This window comes from Amblyomma mixtum, chromosome 2, assembly GCF_055824585.1.
Source record: "Amblyomma mixtum isolate Tamu chromosome 2, ASM5582458v1, whole genome shotgun sequence".
NCBI classification, from domain to species: domain Eukaryota; kingdom Metazoa; phylum Arthropoda; class Arachnida; order Ixodida; family Ixodidae; genus Amblyomma; species Amblyomma mixtum.
Window position 1 is genome coordinate 288,312,442 of NC_143013.1, and position 20,548 is coordinate 288,332,989.

Here is a 20,548-nt window from a genome sequence, read left to right on the forward strand (position 1 = left end):
GCCACATAGGGTCTCCGGCTCATCCGCCGGAAAGACTTACTTCGGCGTTTGGAACTAGGAATATGTGCTAATGGCCAATTTTCGAAGGGCTGTTGAGGTCATTCAGATTACGGACTGGCTCAGAATTCATTTCGTAATGGCTAAAAAATATTGCTCCCGTGATTGGCAATGTGCGTAGGACTAGGACAACGAGACGAATCATTGTTAAAAAAAGCTTTCAAGGCTTCAATTTTTTTTTCTTGGCAGTTCGAAAAATTGCCAACAGCCCCTCTCATTTTCCTTTATTATACGAGAGTAGATTAAGACACCATGTTCATTTTTTTGCAATAATTTCATTTTCTATTCAGAAGCAAAAAAAAAGCAACATATTTCTTCAAATGTTTGGGCATTTAAAAATTTAATAGGTTTGGTTTGGTTTATGGGGTTTAACGTCCCAAAGCGACTAAGGCTATGAGAGACGCCGTAGTGGAGGGCTCCGGAAATTTCGACCACCTGGGGTTCTTTAACGTGCACTGACATCGCACAGTACACGGGCCTCTAGAATTTCTCCTCCAAAGAAATTCAACCGCCGCGGCCGGGATCGAACCCGCGTCTTTCGGGTCAGCAGCCGAGCACCATAGCCACTGAGCCACCGCGGCGGCTTTAAAAATTTAATACTCTTCGTGCATGGTAACTACTTTTTCAGAGGCATTCTTGCTAACATGGAATGGCCCCGTAAAGTACTGCCCCCTGCATTAGGTTAAATGGCCCTAATTAACTGCGACGCGATGGCCAATTTTGAAGCGGTGCCACAGTTTGCTTTATTCAATGCCTCAACAAACGTGTCGGGAAAGTCTACATTCGGTGGGCCATTCAGTAAAGTAAAACTAAAGCAGAGCAACGGAAAAAGAGGGAGTTTGGCCGGACCATATAATATGCAATACTCAAAGCGGATCTTCCAGTTAGACTGGCTCAAGGTACTCGCAGAGAATGGAGTCGTAGTCAGGGGTGCCGGAGAGTCAGGCAGGGAGAGCCCTCCTCTATACGGCGTCCCTCATAGCCTGAGATGCTTTGGGACGTTAATTAAAACTCATAATACCAAACAAAACCATTCTATTATCCCTTCTGGCTGGTAGCCCACGGGAGCGACTATCCTGTATCTAGAGGTCATTTGCGGTTCGATTGATGTATAAATAAAAACTGGATTATGGCCGACTGGTCTCATTTAATGTTTTGCAGCGTATTGTACTGGGTACTTCTTCATTCGCGTGACGACACACCTTACAAGTGAGGCATTACATAAAGGGTGGGGAAAATTGAACTGCTCTTGAGATATCAAAGGAAGAAAAGATGGCCAGTGAACCACGTATAAACAAAAGAATTTGTGACAGCTAGCTACAGAACACGGTAGCATGCATTAACTGCCCTTTTAAACACTTGGATATATCTTTTCAGTCTGCAAGAAGAAGGAATTATTTTTTGTTCGATTTAGTTCAATCCTAACCGCTTTTTATTGGGAACAAAGAAGGAACCAGCATGAATCCGTCACTCCTATTTTTACACTTTCTTCGAACTACAGAAGACAAGAAATACGGCTGCTATTATGCACTCACTCTTTTAGAGAAACAATGGCGAAGGGTGACAGTGCAGTTCTTTCTTGTACTAAGCGTCCGCGACCTGCCATTAGGCGCCTTTCAACGCTTTGCGGCAATGACCGAAAACAAGCACGCTGTCAATGCAATCTTGTGCAAGAGCCTTTAAAATTGTTCGGGTGCCTATATTGCAACTACAACCGCGTGCGGTAACAATATCACAGTTGCGAGCTGCGCAAGCATTCAAGAAAATGCGAAAAAAAAAATGTATCGAAACGAAGAAAGCCTGGCAGCCACGACAGCCGACGGACAGGCGCGGAAGCTCCGTTAAGCATCATCAGACACGCTCGAAAGACGCGGAAGTCTACTCAAGTACGAGGAACTCCTGAACTCGGACGCACAGTTTACTTTCTGGCCGTGCTGTGCCCATCCTGCCTCTAAGTAACTTTCCGAGATAGCCGCATCCTCTTCTTGGAAGCGCCTGTCCGCGCAATATCAGCGGTGTTGTCGCCTCCCGTCTTTCGCGGCAGCTGACAGCTCCTGCTTGTTTGGAGCTGTGTTTAGCGTTCGGCGTACCTTGATCCAGTTATTTATATCCGCGATGGTGGCGAAGTGTGACCGTGCGTTTAACAGTAGTAGATGGGAGCTTCTGGACGCTGTTTATGTGGAAGGTAATTGGCGCATGTCCTGTGTCCTGTGTCGATCTTGAGTTTGTCTTCTTTTAGCGATATTTTTTTGCTCTCTCAAATAATTGGCGACCTTCTTGAAATTGACGCCACCATGCGGTGGCACTGCGAACTAGTCCAAGAAAGATCGGCGCGGAAGGACAAGCTTTCAGCTCTGTTTCCTTAGGCGTTCATTGGAGTTCCTTCTGTGAGCGGTAATGCTTTGTAAATTATGCTGCACTGTAAATTATTATGTGAATACGCATTGGGAGTGTTATTACAAAGATATTTTCACACTAGTGCGATAGAACGTTTTCTGAGTGTCACTGCGGGAGATTTCTGGTGCCAGCAATGCATAGAGAGACTGAAACTAGACGTTTCGGCGTTGTTGACGAACCTTTGCAGGACTGTGATAGCGCAGTCTACATGAGGTACCGAGACTCTAGATAAAATTTCATTTGCCTAGGCGTCACTGAGCCTGCGTAATTACGCGGCGCTGTTTGTCAAATAGCATCGTTTGGCACACGTGACTACCGGGCCCATTTCAAGCGCGAATATTTGTATGCTTGACGATCTCTTTATTATTCCATTTCAACTCACTATCGCCTTAGTTGCTTTGGGACGTTAAACCCCATAAACCAACCAACCTATCGCAAGAAATTTCCATGAACTTAACTCGTCCCTTATTAAGCTCCTACCAGTGCATTTAAATACAGCTTTTTCTCTCGGAGAATCGAGGCTTGGAATATCCCTGGCCCATTCCGCACTCTTCCTTCACATGAATTAATTGACGCAACTGCCACATATATTCACGAATTTGATTAAAATCTTAAATTGTAACTAAAATTCTTTTTGTTGAATTCTTGTGTTTTCTTATTTGTTTCATTGCATTGTACAGCTTATCTTGGACTATGCACACCTCCCACTCTTACTATAGCTCCGAATAGAGCTGCAGTATGTAAAAAATAAAAAAAAATGCGGGCCTGATTACGGCAGGCGCGAATAGTAATACGGCGCTTTGTCATTCGCATAGAATGGGGTGAGGGTGAGACAATTTTGAGCTATATTTCCTTCTGATTCTCTTTCACTTTAATTGGCCCATGTCGTGTTTGTCGCTCGAATCAGTCAAAGAGACGGGCGGTTGGAAGGAATAGGGTAGAGCTGGATGAAAAATCTCTGCCTCTCCCGTAAACGAGAGTAAAGCATGAAATGTTTACGGGCATAATGTCATCTCGGTGGACACCCGAACCGCACCGTACAGGAAGGGAGGAACGCCACCACCCGTTCAGCGCGATGCCTTGCCATTTGACCGCAAGGTTTTTTGAGGAAAGGAAATGGCGCAGTAATTCTCTGCCATCTCGGTGGACACCCGAACCGCACCGTAAAGGAAGGGAGGAACGCCACCACCCGTTCGGCGCGATGCCTTGCCCTTTGAACGCAGCGCTTCTCCCCCGGGCCCCTGTGCGCCTGCGCGGCTTTGCTTCGATGCGCGAAGCCCCTAAGAGATCATGTATGACAACGAAGTGTAACGTGGCATTTATGTGCTTTTTGCACAGTTATTAGTAATCGGAAATTATAATTCCGTGCATTATCAAACCCACAGCTCCACTGATATCTTGATAAACATTGAAAAGGCACTGGCAGCAGTTATTTTTTGTCTCGTTTGGAGACCAACCGGCGCTTGCATGCCGGTCGCATAGGAGGGCTTAGAGAGTGTCGTTAAATCTCGTTTAGTCTCGTACGGTGCCCGGATGTTCTCGTTTCAGAGCCCGGATGACTGGAATTCAGTGCCCGGATGAGTGGATTTCAGTGCCCGGATGAGTGGATTTCAGTGCCCGGATGATGGCTCTCGGTCTCGGCGTGACGTCACCACACTGTCGACAACGGGGGCTAAAAGCATTTCATGCTTAAAAAAATATGTGTCGTAAAAGCCTTATATTCATTGCACGCCTTCCGTCCACTACTTGCGAATAAATTAAGCGCACTAGGCGCTTTTTGGGATTGCTAGTGAAGTAGCGCTTTCTCACTAAAATGATTCAGTTCCATAATTTTTTCTTTTCTAACTAATCGTGGTTTTCGGCCTGGTTTAATCCTGCTTCCTCATTACTTCTTAGAATATTTTGAAGAGGCAGACTGCTATGATGCTGCCAGGGGCGCTGCCATCGACAGAGCTGATGCCAGCAGAAACGGTGGTATTAATGATAGATTTATAGTATTTTAATGCCGCTTTATTGCTTATTAAAACATATGCACCTCAACTGATCTCACGCTCATTAATACGCCAGCACGCCGCCTAGGAGGCGCGGAAGTCGTCACGTCCCTGATGTCAGGGGTTTTCGTTTATTTGGGCTAGTAGCATTTTTCTTTATCGACTGTTGCGACAAATTGCAGCAAAATAAGTCACGAGGCAGTTTCTTTAATGAAATAAAAAGTCTTTCTACCACTGTCGCATAAGGTCCTTATCGCTTGAAAACCTCATGACCATTTCTGCGCCTGCTTTCGGCTCAGTTTGTGAACCCTCAGGGCACACAGTGCAAGATCATCAAGGCATGCGCATCGCCGCTAATAAGGCAATTCTTGAAAGACGCAGGAGGTTGCATTTAGGTAGGATCACACTAAAGCCTCCTTCACTATCTCTACCTGAAAGTTTTCAAAGGGAAACATTACTATGATAGTTGTAGGACGAAACCGAGCAAATATTGTGATGGCTCGCACAGAGTATGTACGAGAATACGGCTAATATTATTGCTCTTAATTTCTCCGGTGTTGTAAACAGTATCCAAATTTTGAGCCCACCTTAATTAGAGCGGCTTCATCGGGAAGCATCTTCTTGTCGTAGCCCCTGCAGGACAAGGAACACGAATGTACCAATAACCAGAAGGTTTCAGAATTCTCAGTCACTGGGGAGTTTTATGTTATTGACGTGCCACAATTTGCCAGCGGTGAATCGTCAACTTTTCTGAGGCTGTAGAAAGAAGGACATGCTGCTGAGAGAGTACGACGAGGGCGGTGGAAATATGGAAAAGAGAGGTCGTCGTCTCAAAATACTTGACGCTTGGTGGTGAAGTGGTTCCGCGAGAGATGCGGCACAAACAGCGCAAGAGCTGGCACTGCTGAAACGCTGCAAGAAACAACGCCGGTCAACGATAAAGAGATAAAATTAGGCGCTGAGTAAACAGGCACACTGCTAGTGTGTTGCATACTTTATTTAAACTATCTACCATGAGTAAACGTTATGAGCATCCAGACGCAAAATGTACTTGTTGAGCACTTTTTCAACGGCTTTGAAGAAAGCGCACACTCGAGACACTTTGCTGCTGGTGCGATTTCTGCTTTCCGTTGCAATTACTTGCATTATAAAGGCATTGTCTGATGCTGCGATTTCAGTACGTTCCTAGCATAAAGGGTCCCTAGCATAAGATGGAGTTTTGAATATGCTCCATTGCCTTTAGGCGAGTGCACGTTCTTTTGACGCGTGAAAAAAAAGTAAACAGACGCAATGGAAAACTGAAGTGCTTTTAAAGTGTTTCAACTATGATATATGAAAGCTTTTCCGGGCAGACTAGCGCCTTGGCAGTGTGTAATCGAAGAGAGAGTCAGGCGCGAAACTAGCAATAAGCACCTCTCCATGGTGTCGGAGCTTGCTGGCCGGACAGTTGTAGTGAGTTGGGAGGTTTTGCTTTGCTCTGACCATTGCTTCGATCAAGTGTACAGCTGAGAGGGTGGCAGTTCCTTGAGTCCCAGTGTTGACAAGACTCAGAACAGTAGTCACTTGGGGGTCTCAGAGTTTCACCACCTCCTTGTTTTGCGCTTTCACGATCGACCAGACGGTGAGGGATTTGCAGACTTAGCACTCGACCATTTACACTAAGTGCACCGGCGGATCTCACAGTACGCGAAGCCACGCTATCTGCTGCACTCTATCACATTGCGCCATTTCAGCCATCCACGCTGGAAGCCATTGTTTCGAAATATCTCTTGCCTATCAACGATCGAGTTTCTCTAGCTGCTTTATTCTGCGCTATTTCGTCAATAGCGTCGGCGAGTCCTTAGTGCCGGTTCAGTGCGGTGGATATGAGACGCGCTTATGGTAGACACGGGAACTGTGACAGACTGTAAACACGCATGCACAAAGCGCTGCATCAAGATGCGGAACTGACGACTTTCGACGGCTAAATCCCGGACAAACAGGCTGGCGTATTTCATCAGTTCCGTCTGGGCTTTCAGTCATCGAGAGGACGCTGCTGCTTCTGCTGATCAATTGCGCCTTACGAATGCGTCACAAGAATTGCAAAAATAACCTTTCGTGGTTTTCGCGGCACACGCCATGGCGAGTTCTTTGTAGCCCGAAAAGTGCTAAAATGGGTGAATGAAGGCCGTCTAGTGGGCTTACTACTCTCACTTGACGGACTGAAAACGTGCACAGCACCTAACCTCAAAAGTCGTGCGTATAGTGGCTGCTGACAGTGGCCTATATGGAGCTTACCGTTTCTGCTGTTCCGCGAGGACAGCGGTCTGTCGGCAGCGAGCGCAGTATGTACTTGCGATGTGCTTCACCGACAGGACCCGTTTTAACAAGGACCACGGGTTTACAGGTGGGCGAAAGCCGCGAATGTGGAAGAGGTTGGTTGAACAAGACTTTTTTTTTTGTCTTATACTCAACTAATCGCTAATTAAATGCAAATTATCTGTCCCCTTTCATACTGAAGCTACCTCTTACTACCACATTTAGTGCACCATCAAAGAGGAACAGGTGCCCTGGACAGTGAACTTTCTAGTAGCAAAACAGAAGCCGCTGAGGGCAAATTGTGGAGAGCAAGCTGCATGACTGGCAGACATTTAGCTTGTGAATCCTGTTCAGGATCTTGTGCAGCTTAGTCGTGCGGGCTGGTATACTGACCCGAAGGAGCGAAAATTGATTGCTTAAAATTCCTTGGCGCTGCTCTCAGATTTTTTCAGAGAACCAGGCTAGTACTCAGTAATAGCCATATCAGTTTTTAGATTTCGGAAACGCTATTACCTTGGCCGCTGTGGCACGACAAAATCTGGCTGCATCGCACGAGCCATTTCGAAAGCATGCAGGCAAAGCAACCGCTCCAGCGCACGTGACTAGCCGAAACAGCCGAATTTTGTCGAGCCACAGTACCAAGGGTAATCGCGTTTTCGAAATTCTAAAAACTGATACAGCTATGACTAACGACCGGCTACAAATTTCTAAGTGCAACTAAGCGCTTAACTCTACTAGTTAAAGTTAATTATTAAAAATCAGTTAACCAGCTTATACTAAAGACGATCCATCGGTTTTCGAGTGTCCGCCAGCACTGGTAATACTATGCCGGAAAAACCATATTTTTACTCCAAAAAGCCTATTTTTGGAAACTTTTATAAGTGTTCGCTGAAACACCCGGTATATTGTAGTTTCGTCTGTCCGACATGGAGAACAGTTACTCTGTAGGAACAAGACGTGTCAGGCGTTGCATTTCTTGAAGTGACTGCACACACGCGAACCCTGAGACGGCTAATGTAATATTTTTCGTTTTCTCTTCTTTTTTTCTGATTTCACCGCGTCGCCGTCTTCTAGGCGCCAGGACAAGGACCTTGATGGCCCCCTTTGTGTCAGCAACTTTCCCCAAACGGCAAGCTACACATTACACAAGTCCGCATCGTATAGCGGCGTGCTTTCGCTATCCAAAACGAGGGCTGCTGTGCATCGCTGTTGCATGCACTGTGCACCCCTCTTGTGCTTTGTGGGTGTCCTAGCGCAGGGCTTGCTGCACTGCGCCCAGCAGGTAGGGCCAGCTGTCCTGGGTGCAGGCGCTGCGGTCGTCCTGCTCAATGTTGAGCACGGCGATGCCCAGCAACCTCTTCTTCTTCACCAGCTCGGTCTGCGTGAGGAAGAATCAATGATGAAGATGACAGCTTCATTAGAGGCCAGAGCTACAGGGCCTATTTAAAAGGAGCGCCTGTTCCGATAGGCGCCCATTGGTTGTCCATAGAGTCCGAATAAAGCCAAACACTCCAGCTTCAAGGGAAGGGCAGAGGAAACAGGAAGAGATAATGATATATATAGTGTTACATGTGTATGGAGCCTATTCTGAGAGTTGTGTTGAGGTTGTTGTAAGTTAATGGAGGGATTATAGCCTTACGACTATTCTGCGACCAAATGCTCCACTGTATAGCAACATTTAGATCTGTTTTAAATCTGCCCCGATGTTCGGACAGCTCAGACAGTGAGCTGTAACTTGTCATCTTAAGCTGCATAGCATAAGCGGGCTGTGAAGAGACTTAGTCGCTATACACTGTCCAAGAAACTACTGGCACTGAAGTGAAAGCGACAGGTTGCGTCAATAAGACGGGGCCGAACTATATTAAAGCAGCCAGCAAATAAAAACTATAACAATGCTTCATGACTGTAGTTCGCGCACCAGCAGCTTTCTTACAATCTTCGCAGCTGAGGAAGACCTCCAGATCAGGGTCATTTTTTTGCTTAACTGCGAAGATTACGAGAAATCGGTGCAGCTTTCCTTCGTAGCCGAATGGCAGCGCTCATGTGGGCGCTGATTATAGTTACTAACTTAATTACTGCAGCCATCGTGCATCATCACCACCGATTAAAGTCTGATGTCGCCAGTGGACCACTTTGAACAGCCGAGCCCTGCCATGTGCATCGATGTCCACACTCCGCCGGCGCGCTGCCAGGAAGCTATATTTATTCCGTGCAGCTCTGCAGTGACTGAGCATTGAGAAGTGTTCGCGTGCCCGCCGCTGCGCGATACAGAAGTCCATACCCAAATGTGTTCGCGGTACAAAGTTCGTGTCTTATAAATGGAAGACACAGTGAGGGCGGTATTGAAGAAAGGCGATATAAAGTGCGGAGCATGCGTCGTTCGACGGGCCTGTTGCTACTACGGCTTTGACAGCGCTGCATGCAACTCTCCAGACACATTATCTCTGCGTGGCAGGCTCAATGTGTGACGCCCGCAGCGCCGAGTGCTGATATCGAGCATGGTCTAATGGATGCAAGGAGACGCCTTCTAGCAAGTTTCAGTCGCAGCGTTGTGTAGAACATAATTTAACGTGATTTTGAAGTTGTCCGAGAAGCCGGCTCAGCATTTTCACTAGCATCGAGTGACGTCGACGTGCATGTGCGCTAATTATAGTCACGTCACCGAAACAACATGAACAACCAGTGGTTGCCTGACGCTGACGTGGTCAGGAATGTGGTAGTCCAGGTTCGCCGGTCGACAGTGACGTTATGGTGCACTTCAGCGCTGGGGCCGACCGGACCTGGCGCTCCAGAAATGTTTGTAATTAATCTTAACACTGCCCACTGCTCTTTAGAGCTTATATTCATGATTACTAGGGCCGTAAGGCCTTTTTCAAGGCAAAAAAAAAAAAAAGATATGGACACCCAATACTATCCACCGGTGCTAATTTTTGGGTGTCCATTTTTCTTTGCCTTGAGATCTGTGAAGTAATGATACTTGGGACAAATGCACCTTGACGTCACTAGATGTAAATCAAAGAAGCTCCTCTGGTAACATTCAAAATTTTGTTAAACTATGTTCACTTAACGCCTACGACTGAAACCTGCTATAGAAAGCATCTCTTTACGCCCATGAACCAAATCATATCGTTTGTTCGCGTTAGAAATTTTGTGTATGTACCCGTTTAAAGTCTATATGAGCGAAACAAAGAGGGAAAATATTCCGAGCACCTTCAGTGTTCGTTTACCTTGAGCACGACGGATGTCGGGCTCTCGAAACCAATCCATTCTTTCTTGTTGTTGAAGGCTGAATCGCACTTGGTTTTATTTTCCAGCTTAAAAGTCCACTCCGCCTTGTTTTGACAAATCTTTGCGTTTTGGCAGACAGAGAGAAAGAGGGCACGTATAAGACATAATTACATTGAACTCAGACAACAAACAGACACAATAAGTTGTTAAACGAGTGTCGCTCGTATTCGGTAGACACCTTTAGCATACCGTGTACCGTGTTACGCTCACCGAAGTACCAGGAGGGTCGCAGGCGCTCCTCCTCGTACTTCGGTGACCGTAACGCAGGCGCGCGCTGCGCGCTTCGATCGCGGAGGTCACTGCGCATTGGCTGCGGGCGGGTTCCCGGTACTCCAGTACCGGCAACGGTAACACGGTGGATGGTATGCTGAAGGTGTCTGATATGTCTGCAGAGCGCCAACCGGCTGCTGCAGCAATGATTAGTATCGGCTCTACCCTGCCGTCTTAGACAATGGGTGGATCGGACTTGGGGGGGAAAAAGCTATGTAGAAATCAGACAGTGACCGCTCCATCATGGCGTCCTCAAAGGGAGCGCGGCGTTTTGGTTGATACTAGACCGTCTGTGGCTAGCAGCGGGTCAGTGATTCCTCGGATAGCGCATGGCACTTGACTCCATAACACGCTCCTAGCCTGTGCCTCTTTAGCAGATTTGTTCCTTCGACCCCCAACCCTGTCGGGCTTCGCTTATCGTTAAGAGCGCATGTACGAAATACAAATGCGTTTGCAGAATATTGTCTTCCTGTCAAGGCTATGCTAGTCGTATTAGGGCACAGCTGTCAATAAAAGCTTGGTCTCGTAAGGCTGAACCTTTTTTTCCCCTGTGAGAGAAGGATAATAATTCGTTAAGTTTTTATAGTTCGTTTATTGAGGTAATACAAAGTTCTTGCCCTTGAGGCAGGGCACAAGGAGAGAACATGTCCTCTTGACTAGGCTCTGGCCTCAGAGGGCGGCGACGGTGCTGCAACAGTGGCACGTCAGCAGTTGCTATCCCCATTAACAGTTACAGAAGAACAAGTAACATTATCCAGAATGTTGTACTATAACTAAATGTAATACGAAAACATATTGTAACAGTGCTGTGCGGAAAAGAAAGGACAGAACAAAAAAAAAGTAGGCCAATAAATTTAAAGGCAAGCACTGAACAGAAGTAACACCAGCATGCTCTGCTGAAGATGCGAGTAAGAAAAAAAAGAAAGAAGATCGCAAGACCGCGCGTAACAAAATGAGCATTACAGAAGTAGAAGGTTAAGTACTCCTTAGCCGGTTTGGTACAACTTTCTAGCATTTGCATAATGAATATTCAATGCGCATGTTCTGTCTCGTTCACCCTTATAATCGTCTTAACGTGGACGCCTACTTCGGCTTTGTTCGTCTTAATTCGCATGCGTTAAGACGAACGCAACGGTTTAATCTGTCAGTCAAGCAGTTTATTCAGTTAAGAAATCATGAAATAAAACCTCAATGTGCGCTGAATGTACGAAAGAAAACGCTTCTGCAACACGACAGGGCGCCCTTTGTCAATACCAAGAGGCGTATATATGTAACGCGGACGTCTTGCTTCACAACTGAGGCAGCGGATTTTGACTTGGTGTCAGAAAGGCGAGTGCGAAATGCGGGTGAGGGACCTCCGTTTAAAAATCGAATCGGACTGCAGGACACGATAATTATGACACACTACAAAAGCCCATTCGATGCTAGTGTGTCCGTGCATACCTATGTATTTAATGTCTAAAGCAGTATTTATTAAATGATAACATTAGGAGCATCCATACCCTACCATTCCGAGCAAAAGCATTTTTGAGCGGGAAACCTTTAATGAACGCAATTTTTTATACAATGTAAGATTTCACTAACATTCAACATATCTGCAGATCACCCGACGTCAGTTTGGCATTTTTTTTTTTTCTATCAATATTTTTGTTATCGTCAAAGGCTTTCCCCGCTGGTTTTATATGTCAGTCTTACCTGCTCGAAGCGATCGATAGAAACCAAAGATTTTGCCACATATGGGAAGAATAGAAGAATGGATCACTACCTTCAATATTTCCATAATAGTATCTTACAGTTTTTCAATTTTCAAAATTTTTGTCCGAGGATATTGGACATGTCGGGATAAAAGCGTGTTGTCTGCCATAAAATTCGCTGATTGGTCAAAGTGAAATGAAGTCAAAAGACCGGAAGTGGCGCCACTTCCGGTAAAGGCATCAGCAGCTTCTAAAGCTGTCGCATGTTGCCAACACACCTCTCGGTGTAAACTGAAATGACGGAGACAAAGCGAAAAGAACAAATGAACTGTCTTACGGTGGCGAGTGGGACATTCTGGGGCGGGACGGACAGGTCGACGAGGTCGCCGACCTCAACTTTGGTGGCGTCAGCGAAGACGTACTTCTTGCCCACCGTCGACACGGTCGGCACCAGCTTGCCGAAAAGGTGCGGCATGGGACCCAGGATTTCGTTGAGGACGTCAACCTGCCGACGAGCAGGGACGACCGCCATTAACAGGGAGCGTAGCGATTGAGACGGGGGCTATAGTTTCCAATGGGCATCGAAACTCCCTTACAAGTCCTGCGGACGTTCAGAACTCTTCAGGACGTCCAAGGGATGTATAGTGTTAATCGGGAACGGTGCACAAGACCAGCTCACTCCAAAAAAAAAAAAGATAAGATGGTAGTGGCGAGAAGCTTGCTTTTTTTAACCTCTGCCCCGACACGCCGATCCACATCTGACTTCCTCCGCACCCATTACTCTGACTCCCGTTTCTTCAGCCGCCTCTATATGGAAAAATATATTTATTTGTTGATAGTATTTTCTATCAACTGTCCCTGGGAAAAAAAATTATGCAGTTCAAGAAGAGTTACAAGAAGTAACTCCGTTAATGTTCTACGAATGTGCTTCTGCAATAGGTGCGTAAATGATCAATTGATTCATGAATTAGAGTGCGTAATTGATCAATAAGTGAATTGAAACAATCGAAAAAAGAAAAATGCGTTCATCGTAGTCATCATCACCTTTACAACGCCAACTGCAGGCCAAAGGCTTATCCCATGTTTCTCCATTAACCCTGTCCTTTGCCAGCTGCGGACACCGTACCCCAGCAGTCTTAATCTCATCTGCCCACCTAACATTCTGCCGCCCGCTGCTACTCATGCCTTCTCTTGGAATCCACTCCGTTACCCTTAAGGACCAGCGGTTATCTTGCATTCAAAGTGTCACCACGAGGCTCTCAGAATAGAGAGCCTTACCCACTAGCTTAAGTGTCCTCTCCCATTTTTTCAGTAGACTTCGCTCTATAGGCAGTCTATATACTATGAATAGGCAACAGGAAAGGTCTATAGGAAGGCAACAGAGTTTGTAGGAAATCTACAGGAGGTCCATAGACCATTTTTCTAAGGGTAGGATGCGATTCGTGGTGACCACTTCTCTGCATATACCGCATGCCGGTTTCTCTTGTTATGCGAGTATTAAGCTGCGTGTAAGTTGTGTGTGCCGAAAGTGAGGACTAGGAAAAATCATTTCCCAAGAGACGACCTTGATGGGTGCATGGCTTCCATTCTTCTAAGGTGGGCTTTACTGGGGCAGCTGGGCGCTGAGAGAAAGCGAATCCACAATGGTCGCCGCATTCACCAGCATTAAAGGAGTATAGGCACCTAATTTTGGTGGCATGTTTTCTTCTCTATAATGATGCATAAGACATTAGTATGCAGTAATTACCATGTGGTATTCTCCTATGACCGCTAAATAATTTATAACCGAGTTTTTCCGTTATGGTGTTTAGTTTTCAACAGCCGAACAATGGCTGTGACGTCAAAGAGAGGTTATAGGTCACGTGGGGCATGAAAAAACTGCGATATAATCGCTGCTTCATCGTTTTAATGCACTACAGGGCTGAAGCTAGCCGTCCTCAAGAGCCGGAATGACAACGTATGTAGAAGCACCGATTACATTGCCGTTTTTCGTGCTTCACATGACCAATAACCTCTCTTTGACGTCATAGCAAGCGTTTGGCTGTTAAAACCGAAACGAAAACAGCGCGATAAAGAAATTAGATTATAAATTATTTAGCGGCTTTAGGAGGATACCACATGGTAATCCGTGTATAATAATGCCTTACGCCTCACTACAAAGAAGAAAACACGTATTCAAAAGTTAGATGTATATACGATGTCGCTCTTCACTAAATGCGGGGCAACTCACTAGCACATTCAAGATGACACTGTGGTACGCACCAGATTTTTGCTCGAGACGTCCATGAATCCGCCAGACTCGTACATGCACGGCGGGTACGCCCTTCCGTGGACGGCGAAATTATGCGTCTCCACCACGATGACGTCAGCGTATCTGAACGGTAGGGACGCAAGTAGAGATCACAGGAGAGCTCAGCTTAGCTTTGGCTTTGGCACAACATTTCAAATTTTTACAATTTTCTTAAAAAAAAACAAAACAATTCGGATACGCGCAGTTTCTAGCCGCCGTGGTGGTTCAGTTCAGTAGTTATGGTACTCGGCTGCTGAGCCGAAAGATGCGGGTTCGATCCCGGCCGCGGCGATCGAATTTCGATGAAGGCGAAATTCTAGAAGCGCGTGCACTGTGTGATGTTAATGCACTTAAAGAAGCCCAGACGATTACAATTTCCGGAGCCCTTCACTACGGCGTCCTTCATAGTCTGATTCGCTTTGAGATGTCCAACCCCCATAAACGAAAACATCTTTCCTCGAGGGTTTAAAATTTTAAAGGAATAAACGAGACACAAGAAAGAAATCACTCTCTTGCGTTCGAAAAGATCGGAGTGGAAACAGAGGAGTAGACAGTCGACGTGCGGTATGGAGAGGATTTAAAATAAGTGCTATTGGCAATAAAGGCTCGTGTGTACATAGGACGACTAAAAAAGACAAAATCGCAATTTTTATGCATTCAGCACTACAGGTAGGCAAAACCGAGCGATACTGCCAGGCTAGAGAAATTTGCCAGTCACTACCGCTTGAGGTTTAACTGATAAAGCTGTGTTCTTTCATGTTTTTTCGCGCTCATAAAATTTATCAACCACATGTTATTTTAGATATGAATATAGATACCTTATCTTGCGTACATGCAGAAAGCGAGAATAATGTCGTCGCCTTCGTGCGGGCATTGTTTTTTTGCGCCAGTTAACTACGCCTTGTTTGCAAGCAGTAGATGAAAGGCATGTAATGAATTTAGGGCCGCTATCCCACAATTCTTTTCGTCCGATCATACTCGATTCTTGACATCCGCCTGTCTGACTGACTGATTCAGTGAGAGGGAGGGATTACAGGGCAAACACAAAGCGCAGAAAATAAAGAGAATGAATGGAATTTGAAATAAATCTTTATATCGCTCTCCTATCGCCCCTCCGTGAATTGAAATCCACAATATCACCAAATGGAGCTCTAAATGTGCCATTTAGTCTTGTGGGCTTACGAATGTTTGTAAAGGAACAGCGCCTCATATTTATTCTTAGGTACTTCCAAGGAACAGCGCCTCATATTTATTCTTAGGTACTTCCAGGCAAATCACCCTTTCAGAAATATAGGCTCAGTGTTTGATAACAATTGCACTGTCAAGACCTGAGAGCGGTATATATCTTGTAGTTGTATTGTCACTTCTGCCGGACGGCCCCCTACAAGTACACCTGTGGCTTTGGTTTGCCCGTACCAGTTTTTGTAAATTTTCCTTGGGTAAAGTTTATTATTATTATTATTCCACCAGAGCGTAAAAAGTTCCTGTGCTCATGCTGTACGCCAGAAAATTTATATAAGGACTTCTATCGTTTTTTTTTAAATCTCATTAAGTGCAAACATTATGTAGTAGCGCTCCGAAGATGCATTTTTTTAGCGAAATTCTGAGAACGTCTGAATGCACGTGCAAACCACTCAGGGAACAGGGCAAACGACTTGGTTCCGCGCGCGCCGATCCTTGTGGCGTGGCGACCGCGTTCAAGCGCAACGTTGCTCGGCACGCTGCCTGCGCCGATTACGGACGCCATGCGTCTGGACCGATAGTTCGCAGCGCTGCCGCAGTGTGGCGCCAGTTCCGAGAAAAATACTCCCGCCTCACTGCTTCTGTCCATGCCTTTCCTCTTCTTTTCACTTTTTCAACATAACGGCGAGGGTTAAAAACTTGAGCCTACCCGTTGCAAAAGGGATAGCCAAATCATCATCATCATCATTGCGATAAGGTCGAGCCCCAAGTTCAGAGATCACGATTTTGGAAATACTTGGTCGACTTGTACATAAGAAAAATACGGCAAAAAGCAGAAAATACGGCATGAAGCGCTATTCTTTTGTACAAAAACACGTGACATATAACATTCCAAGCTTCCGTGGCTGTAAGTAGCGCTATGCCTAGTGCACATAGGAGGCGCGTGCCGCGCGCTTAATGCCTTAGTGATTAAGGCTGATTAACGATACAAAATCGCTTTCTTAATATCGAACAGCTGTCGAGGCTGGTGATTACCCACGGGCGTCAGGAAATAATGAATGAACTTGGGATTGATCACCCTCTACCCGGAAAGTTGAATGCCTTCTCATATATTACGGAACACAAGTGAAACACGGTGCGCCATTTTTTTTTCCAGATGTCCAAAGACAGTGTATATCCTTTACCGCTTCGCACCTGCCGGCGAGTCTGCCATGAAGTGGGAATCGATATAGTGAACGCATGCGTCATGCGTCGACCTACATTTTCAAGGCGGTGAAATTGTAGGCGTAGATGACAGTCGGCGAGATGTGGGCTATTATCTTGAAAGCAGCGTCGCCGAACTCCTTGCGCACCGCCTGTAACAGAACGAGTACACATTTGTATCATAACGTCACCCCTTCGCTGCAAGTGTAACGTCCGCGTCTATTTACAGCGCCCGCTTCGTCGGTTCGCTGTTCTCGTGCAGGTGCAAATTTAAACGCTCCTTATACAGAGTTTCGCACTCACAAAATAAGTACGCTGTTGAACCTAAACTCGGCGTCAGAGTGCCCAGAAGGTTGCTATTTGAGGAAACGAATAGTGATCCACTTCCCACACACTCTCGCCCCTTTATGATTAATGTCGCCGCGGTGGCTGAGTGGTTATGGTGCTCGGCTGCTGACCCGAAGGACACGAGTTCGAACCCAGCCGTGGCGGTCGCTATTCGATGGAGGCGAAATGCTAGAGGCTCGTGTACGTGCGATGTCAGTGGACGTTAAAGAACCCCAGGTGATCGAAATTTCTGGGTCGTTTTGAGACGTTAAACCCCATAAACGAGAAACATTTATCATTACCAGCTGCTGCCTGTGACGTTACGGCTGATGCCCCGTAAGTGATAGCCCAGTAAGCTGGCGATTCGCCAGCTCAGGCTCCAAGGATTAGCTGGCCAAAGGAGTAAATGATATGGTATCGTATATGGGTTAATCTCCGAAAGCGACACGTGGTCTACGAGAGATGTCGTAGTGGAAGGCTCCGGATTTTTTTTTCACTACCTGACTTTATTTAACGAGCAATTTCGTCGCAGAGTACGCGGGCCTGTACATCGATATGCGGCCTCCGCGGCCGGTACTGAACCCGCGCCTTCGTTCTCAGCAGCTGAGTGCCCTAACCATTGAGCCACCGCGCGGATTCGAAGGAGAAAACATGAACTAAAGAAGTTCGTCATTGTAAGTTACGACCCCGCTCTCAGCTTCTTACAGCGACAGCTGTTAATCGAAGTTTCATGTTTATACGGCGTCGGTGCCGTTGACGTGATACACAAGTGCAACGCGTCACGCTGATTGGTTAGAACGGAGTGACGTCACGCAAGAGGTCATGATGTCGCTACACGCTGACTGGTAAGAATGGCAATACCTGACTGGTCCGATAATGACACAATGACATGACGTCATTACATTCCGATTAATGGAACCACCCATATCCTTATGAATAGATATGGATGGAGGAAAAATCGACCTTGTGTAACCGTGCTTGTTTAGCGCCCAGAGTTACCGAAAACTCCGCCAGGCATCGGCATTTCACGTAACTACAGCTGTCGCTGAATTTCGCACTACTACAGTGGTAAATATCGGATCATTCTTTTCCCCGCCGTTATGTACAGGCTACAAATTGTAGGGTCAGCAAGAATGGTCCGCAAGCCTTAAGCGGAACGGAAAGTAAAACAACCGCTTACCGGCCTATAACCAATAACGTGTGCGCCTAGGCTAGCTCTGATAAAGGGCATTTCAATTTGTTTGTGGGTGCAGGCTTTCTGTCGTGTAAAGACAGTGTCGGCCCAAAGCGTGGCCCTACGGCAAAACTGCCAAGAGCAAGTGTACAAAATACGTGCTGATCTGCACGAGCGATAAAGTTTGCGCAAGCCTTTGAAGCACCGAGAAAGCTTGTTTACATGGCAACGAAACACATTCACTGTAGTGGCTCTTGTGTGCTGAACATAAAGCGGTCCACTTGCAGCAGTTGTTGAAAGGCAATTAGTACTTCAGTTTCTTTTGAATAGGCCATTCGTGTAACTTCCACTTTAAAAAATTTCCCGCAGAACATCATCTGCACGAGGTAAATGCCTTCTTACTCATGATGCTAAACGTGTGGCCGGGATGAGAAGTTACGATGAAACGAAGACAAATGCTGCGCCCTTCACTGCGACGCAAACACACTGCGCAGTGTTAGGTATTAAGGCAATCTGTAGTCTTCCGAGGGTCCTGTGGGTGTGTGCATGTACAAGTCACTTTCGCGGCTCACCCGGTATAAGGCGACCTCCATTTGAGCGTCGACGGTCGTCCAGATGAATGCGGCGCCGTCCCACTCTGCGTAGCTGCTATGCAACGTCTGGGGGATGTGCGCCACTCGCAGGTCCGCCGCACCCGCGGAAGGTGCAGGCTGGAAGCGTAGGCCGAACATCACCTTCAGGTCCGTCGCGCGCTTCAGCTCCAGCCAGTCCTGGACGGTGTCCACTGCGAGAAAGCGGCGGTTTACGCGCAGTTTAATTACGGGTGACCAGGAACGAGCGAAGTGCCGGCCCAATACGCCCGGTTGCAGAACAACCAGGGATTCAAAAGGCCGGGACTTTCGCGGCACCGGAAAAACGCGGATATTTCCACCCAGTGCCTATGGCCGGCTAGTGGCAATTGGCCCAAACAACTAGAAACCTTTCTTATGGCTGTCTACAATTGTAGATTCAGGCTGATATACTTTTCTAAAGACAGCTAAAAAACATATGTATGGTTCCGAAGCTGTAGCTCTAGTGGCATAGATTTTTCTATAGCTGGAAATAAGTACCGCTTTGGGCGTGTATAGATCATAATAAAAGGCCACAGACGGACACAGCTTTTTCCATAGACGGGCCGTTTTTCTATGGGAAATAGGCCGAAAAATAACTGCAGGCCAGTAAAAGTGCGGCACTGGTGGCTATCATGGGAAATGAACTGCATGCTTGATAGGGTGCCGATGTATTCGAATCGTAGACCGACTGCGTGGCCATTCGGGAATTCGCTATGGAGTTGCATAGAAGGAACAGGTGTGTCACTCAAACGCCTCTGCTTTCCGTCTGTCTGTCTCTCTGTCCGTCTGTACAAGCACATTATTACAGCTCCCATCTATGCCTGCTCTCTGTACTGAATGCCACGCCGTCTATTTACTGCAATCAAGATCTTTTTGATCTCAACCACTGCGAAACTTCCCGTAGGGCACCTGACTGTTACGCCACTCGCGACATCCCAGTGAACAAAAACAGCCTAGTGCTTCATAATTACTGCGAAACTTCCCGTAGGGCACCTGACTGTTACGCCACTCGCGACATCCCAGTGAACAAAAACAGCCTAGTGCTTCATAATTACTGCGGTGAAAGAAACATCACGTGGCGCCATCGTATAGTATAGTTGACTTCTCAGACCATAGGCGGCGCCCTTGTCGCCAAGCTCTAGAAGCTAGCTTACGGTTGCTACACTTGTGACCAGATTTGCATTTGAAATAGTGTAACGAGTAGGATTTAGACAACTGTGCAGCCGTCCTACAGGAGCAACGGCCCAGTTCCTAACAATTCCTCCGCTCTCAGCGTGACTCCTACCAGGCGCCGCTCCGGTGCCGGTTCTCTGCTTGATGTTCCCCTGGACGTCGACCTCGAGGCCGTCGTAGATGAGGTAGGAGCAGCACTCGACGCACAGATCGGAGCGCGTAAAGGGGGGCGAGAACGTCGTGCTCATCGTCGGATCGAAGTAGCACAGCACCATGGGACTTGGCGTCGGAGTTGGCACTGCGTTCACCGTGCAAGCATAATTATGCAAGAATTCTTATCCGGTTGTGTTAAGGTACGGATTGAACACTCTGCGCTAGTAATACGATGGGACATCTAGTTTACAGGCGGTGAGTTTTAATTCGACAGAATATACGTGAAACCCTCAGAAACAAGTGTAGTGCCCATCTTGTGTATTTTAGAGTAGTGGATGGAATTAAAGGAAGGGCGACGGGGGTGGCGCGATGAGCGAGATATTATCCATCAGAAAACGCTGCCATCCCCAGACTGGTGTATATTGAAGGATGCTCCAATT

General features: G+C 46.7%; 1 protein-coding gene across 1 annotated transcript; it reads right to left on the reverse strand.

The window, feature by feature from the left end:
* Positions 1-7,957: 7,957 nt before the first annotated feature.
* LOC149364394 (putative chitinase 10) lies at positions 7,958-20,209 on the reverse strand. The gene is made up of 7 exons (XM_089570102.1): positions 20,068-20,209; positions 18,744-18,955; positions 16,728-16,822; positions 14,258-14,369; positions 12,333-12,500; positions 9,971-10,090; positions 7,958-8,121 (listed from the first exon to the last, which is right to left on the reverse strand). Exons 1-7 carry the CDS (start codon positions 20,201-20,203, stop codon positions 7,993-7,995), a joined length of 972 nt encoding a protein of 323 aa, XP_089426228.1. The 5' UTR covers positions 20,204-20,209; the 3' UTR covers positions 7,958-7,992.
* Positions 20,210-20,548: the final 339 nt, after the last annotated feature.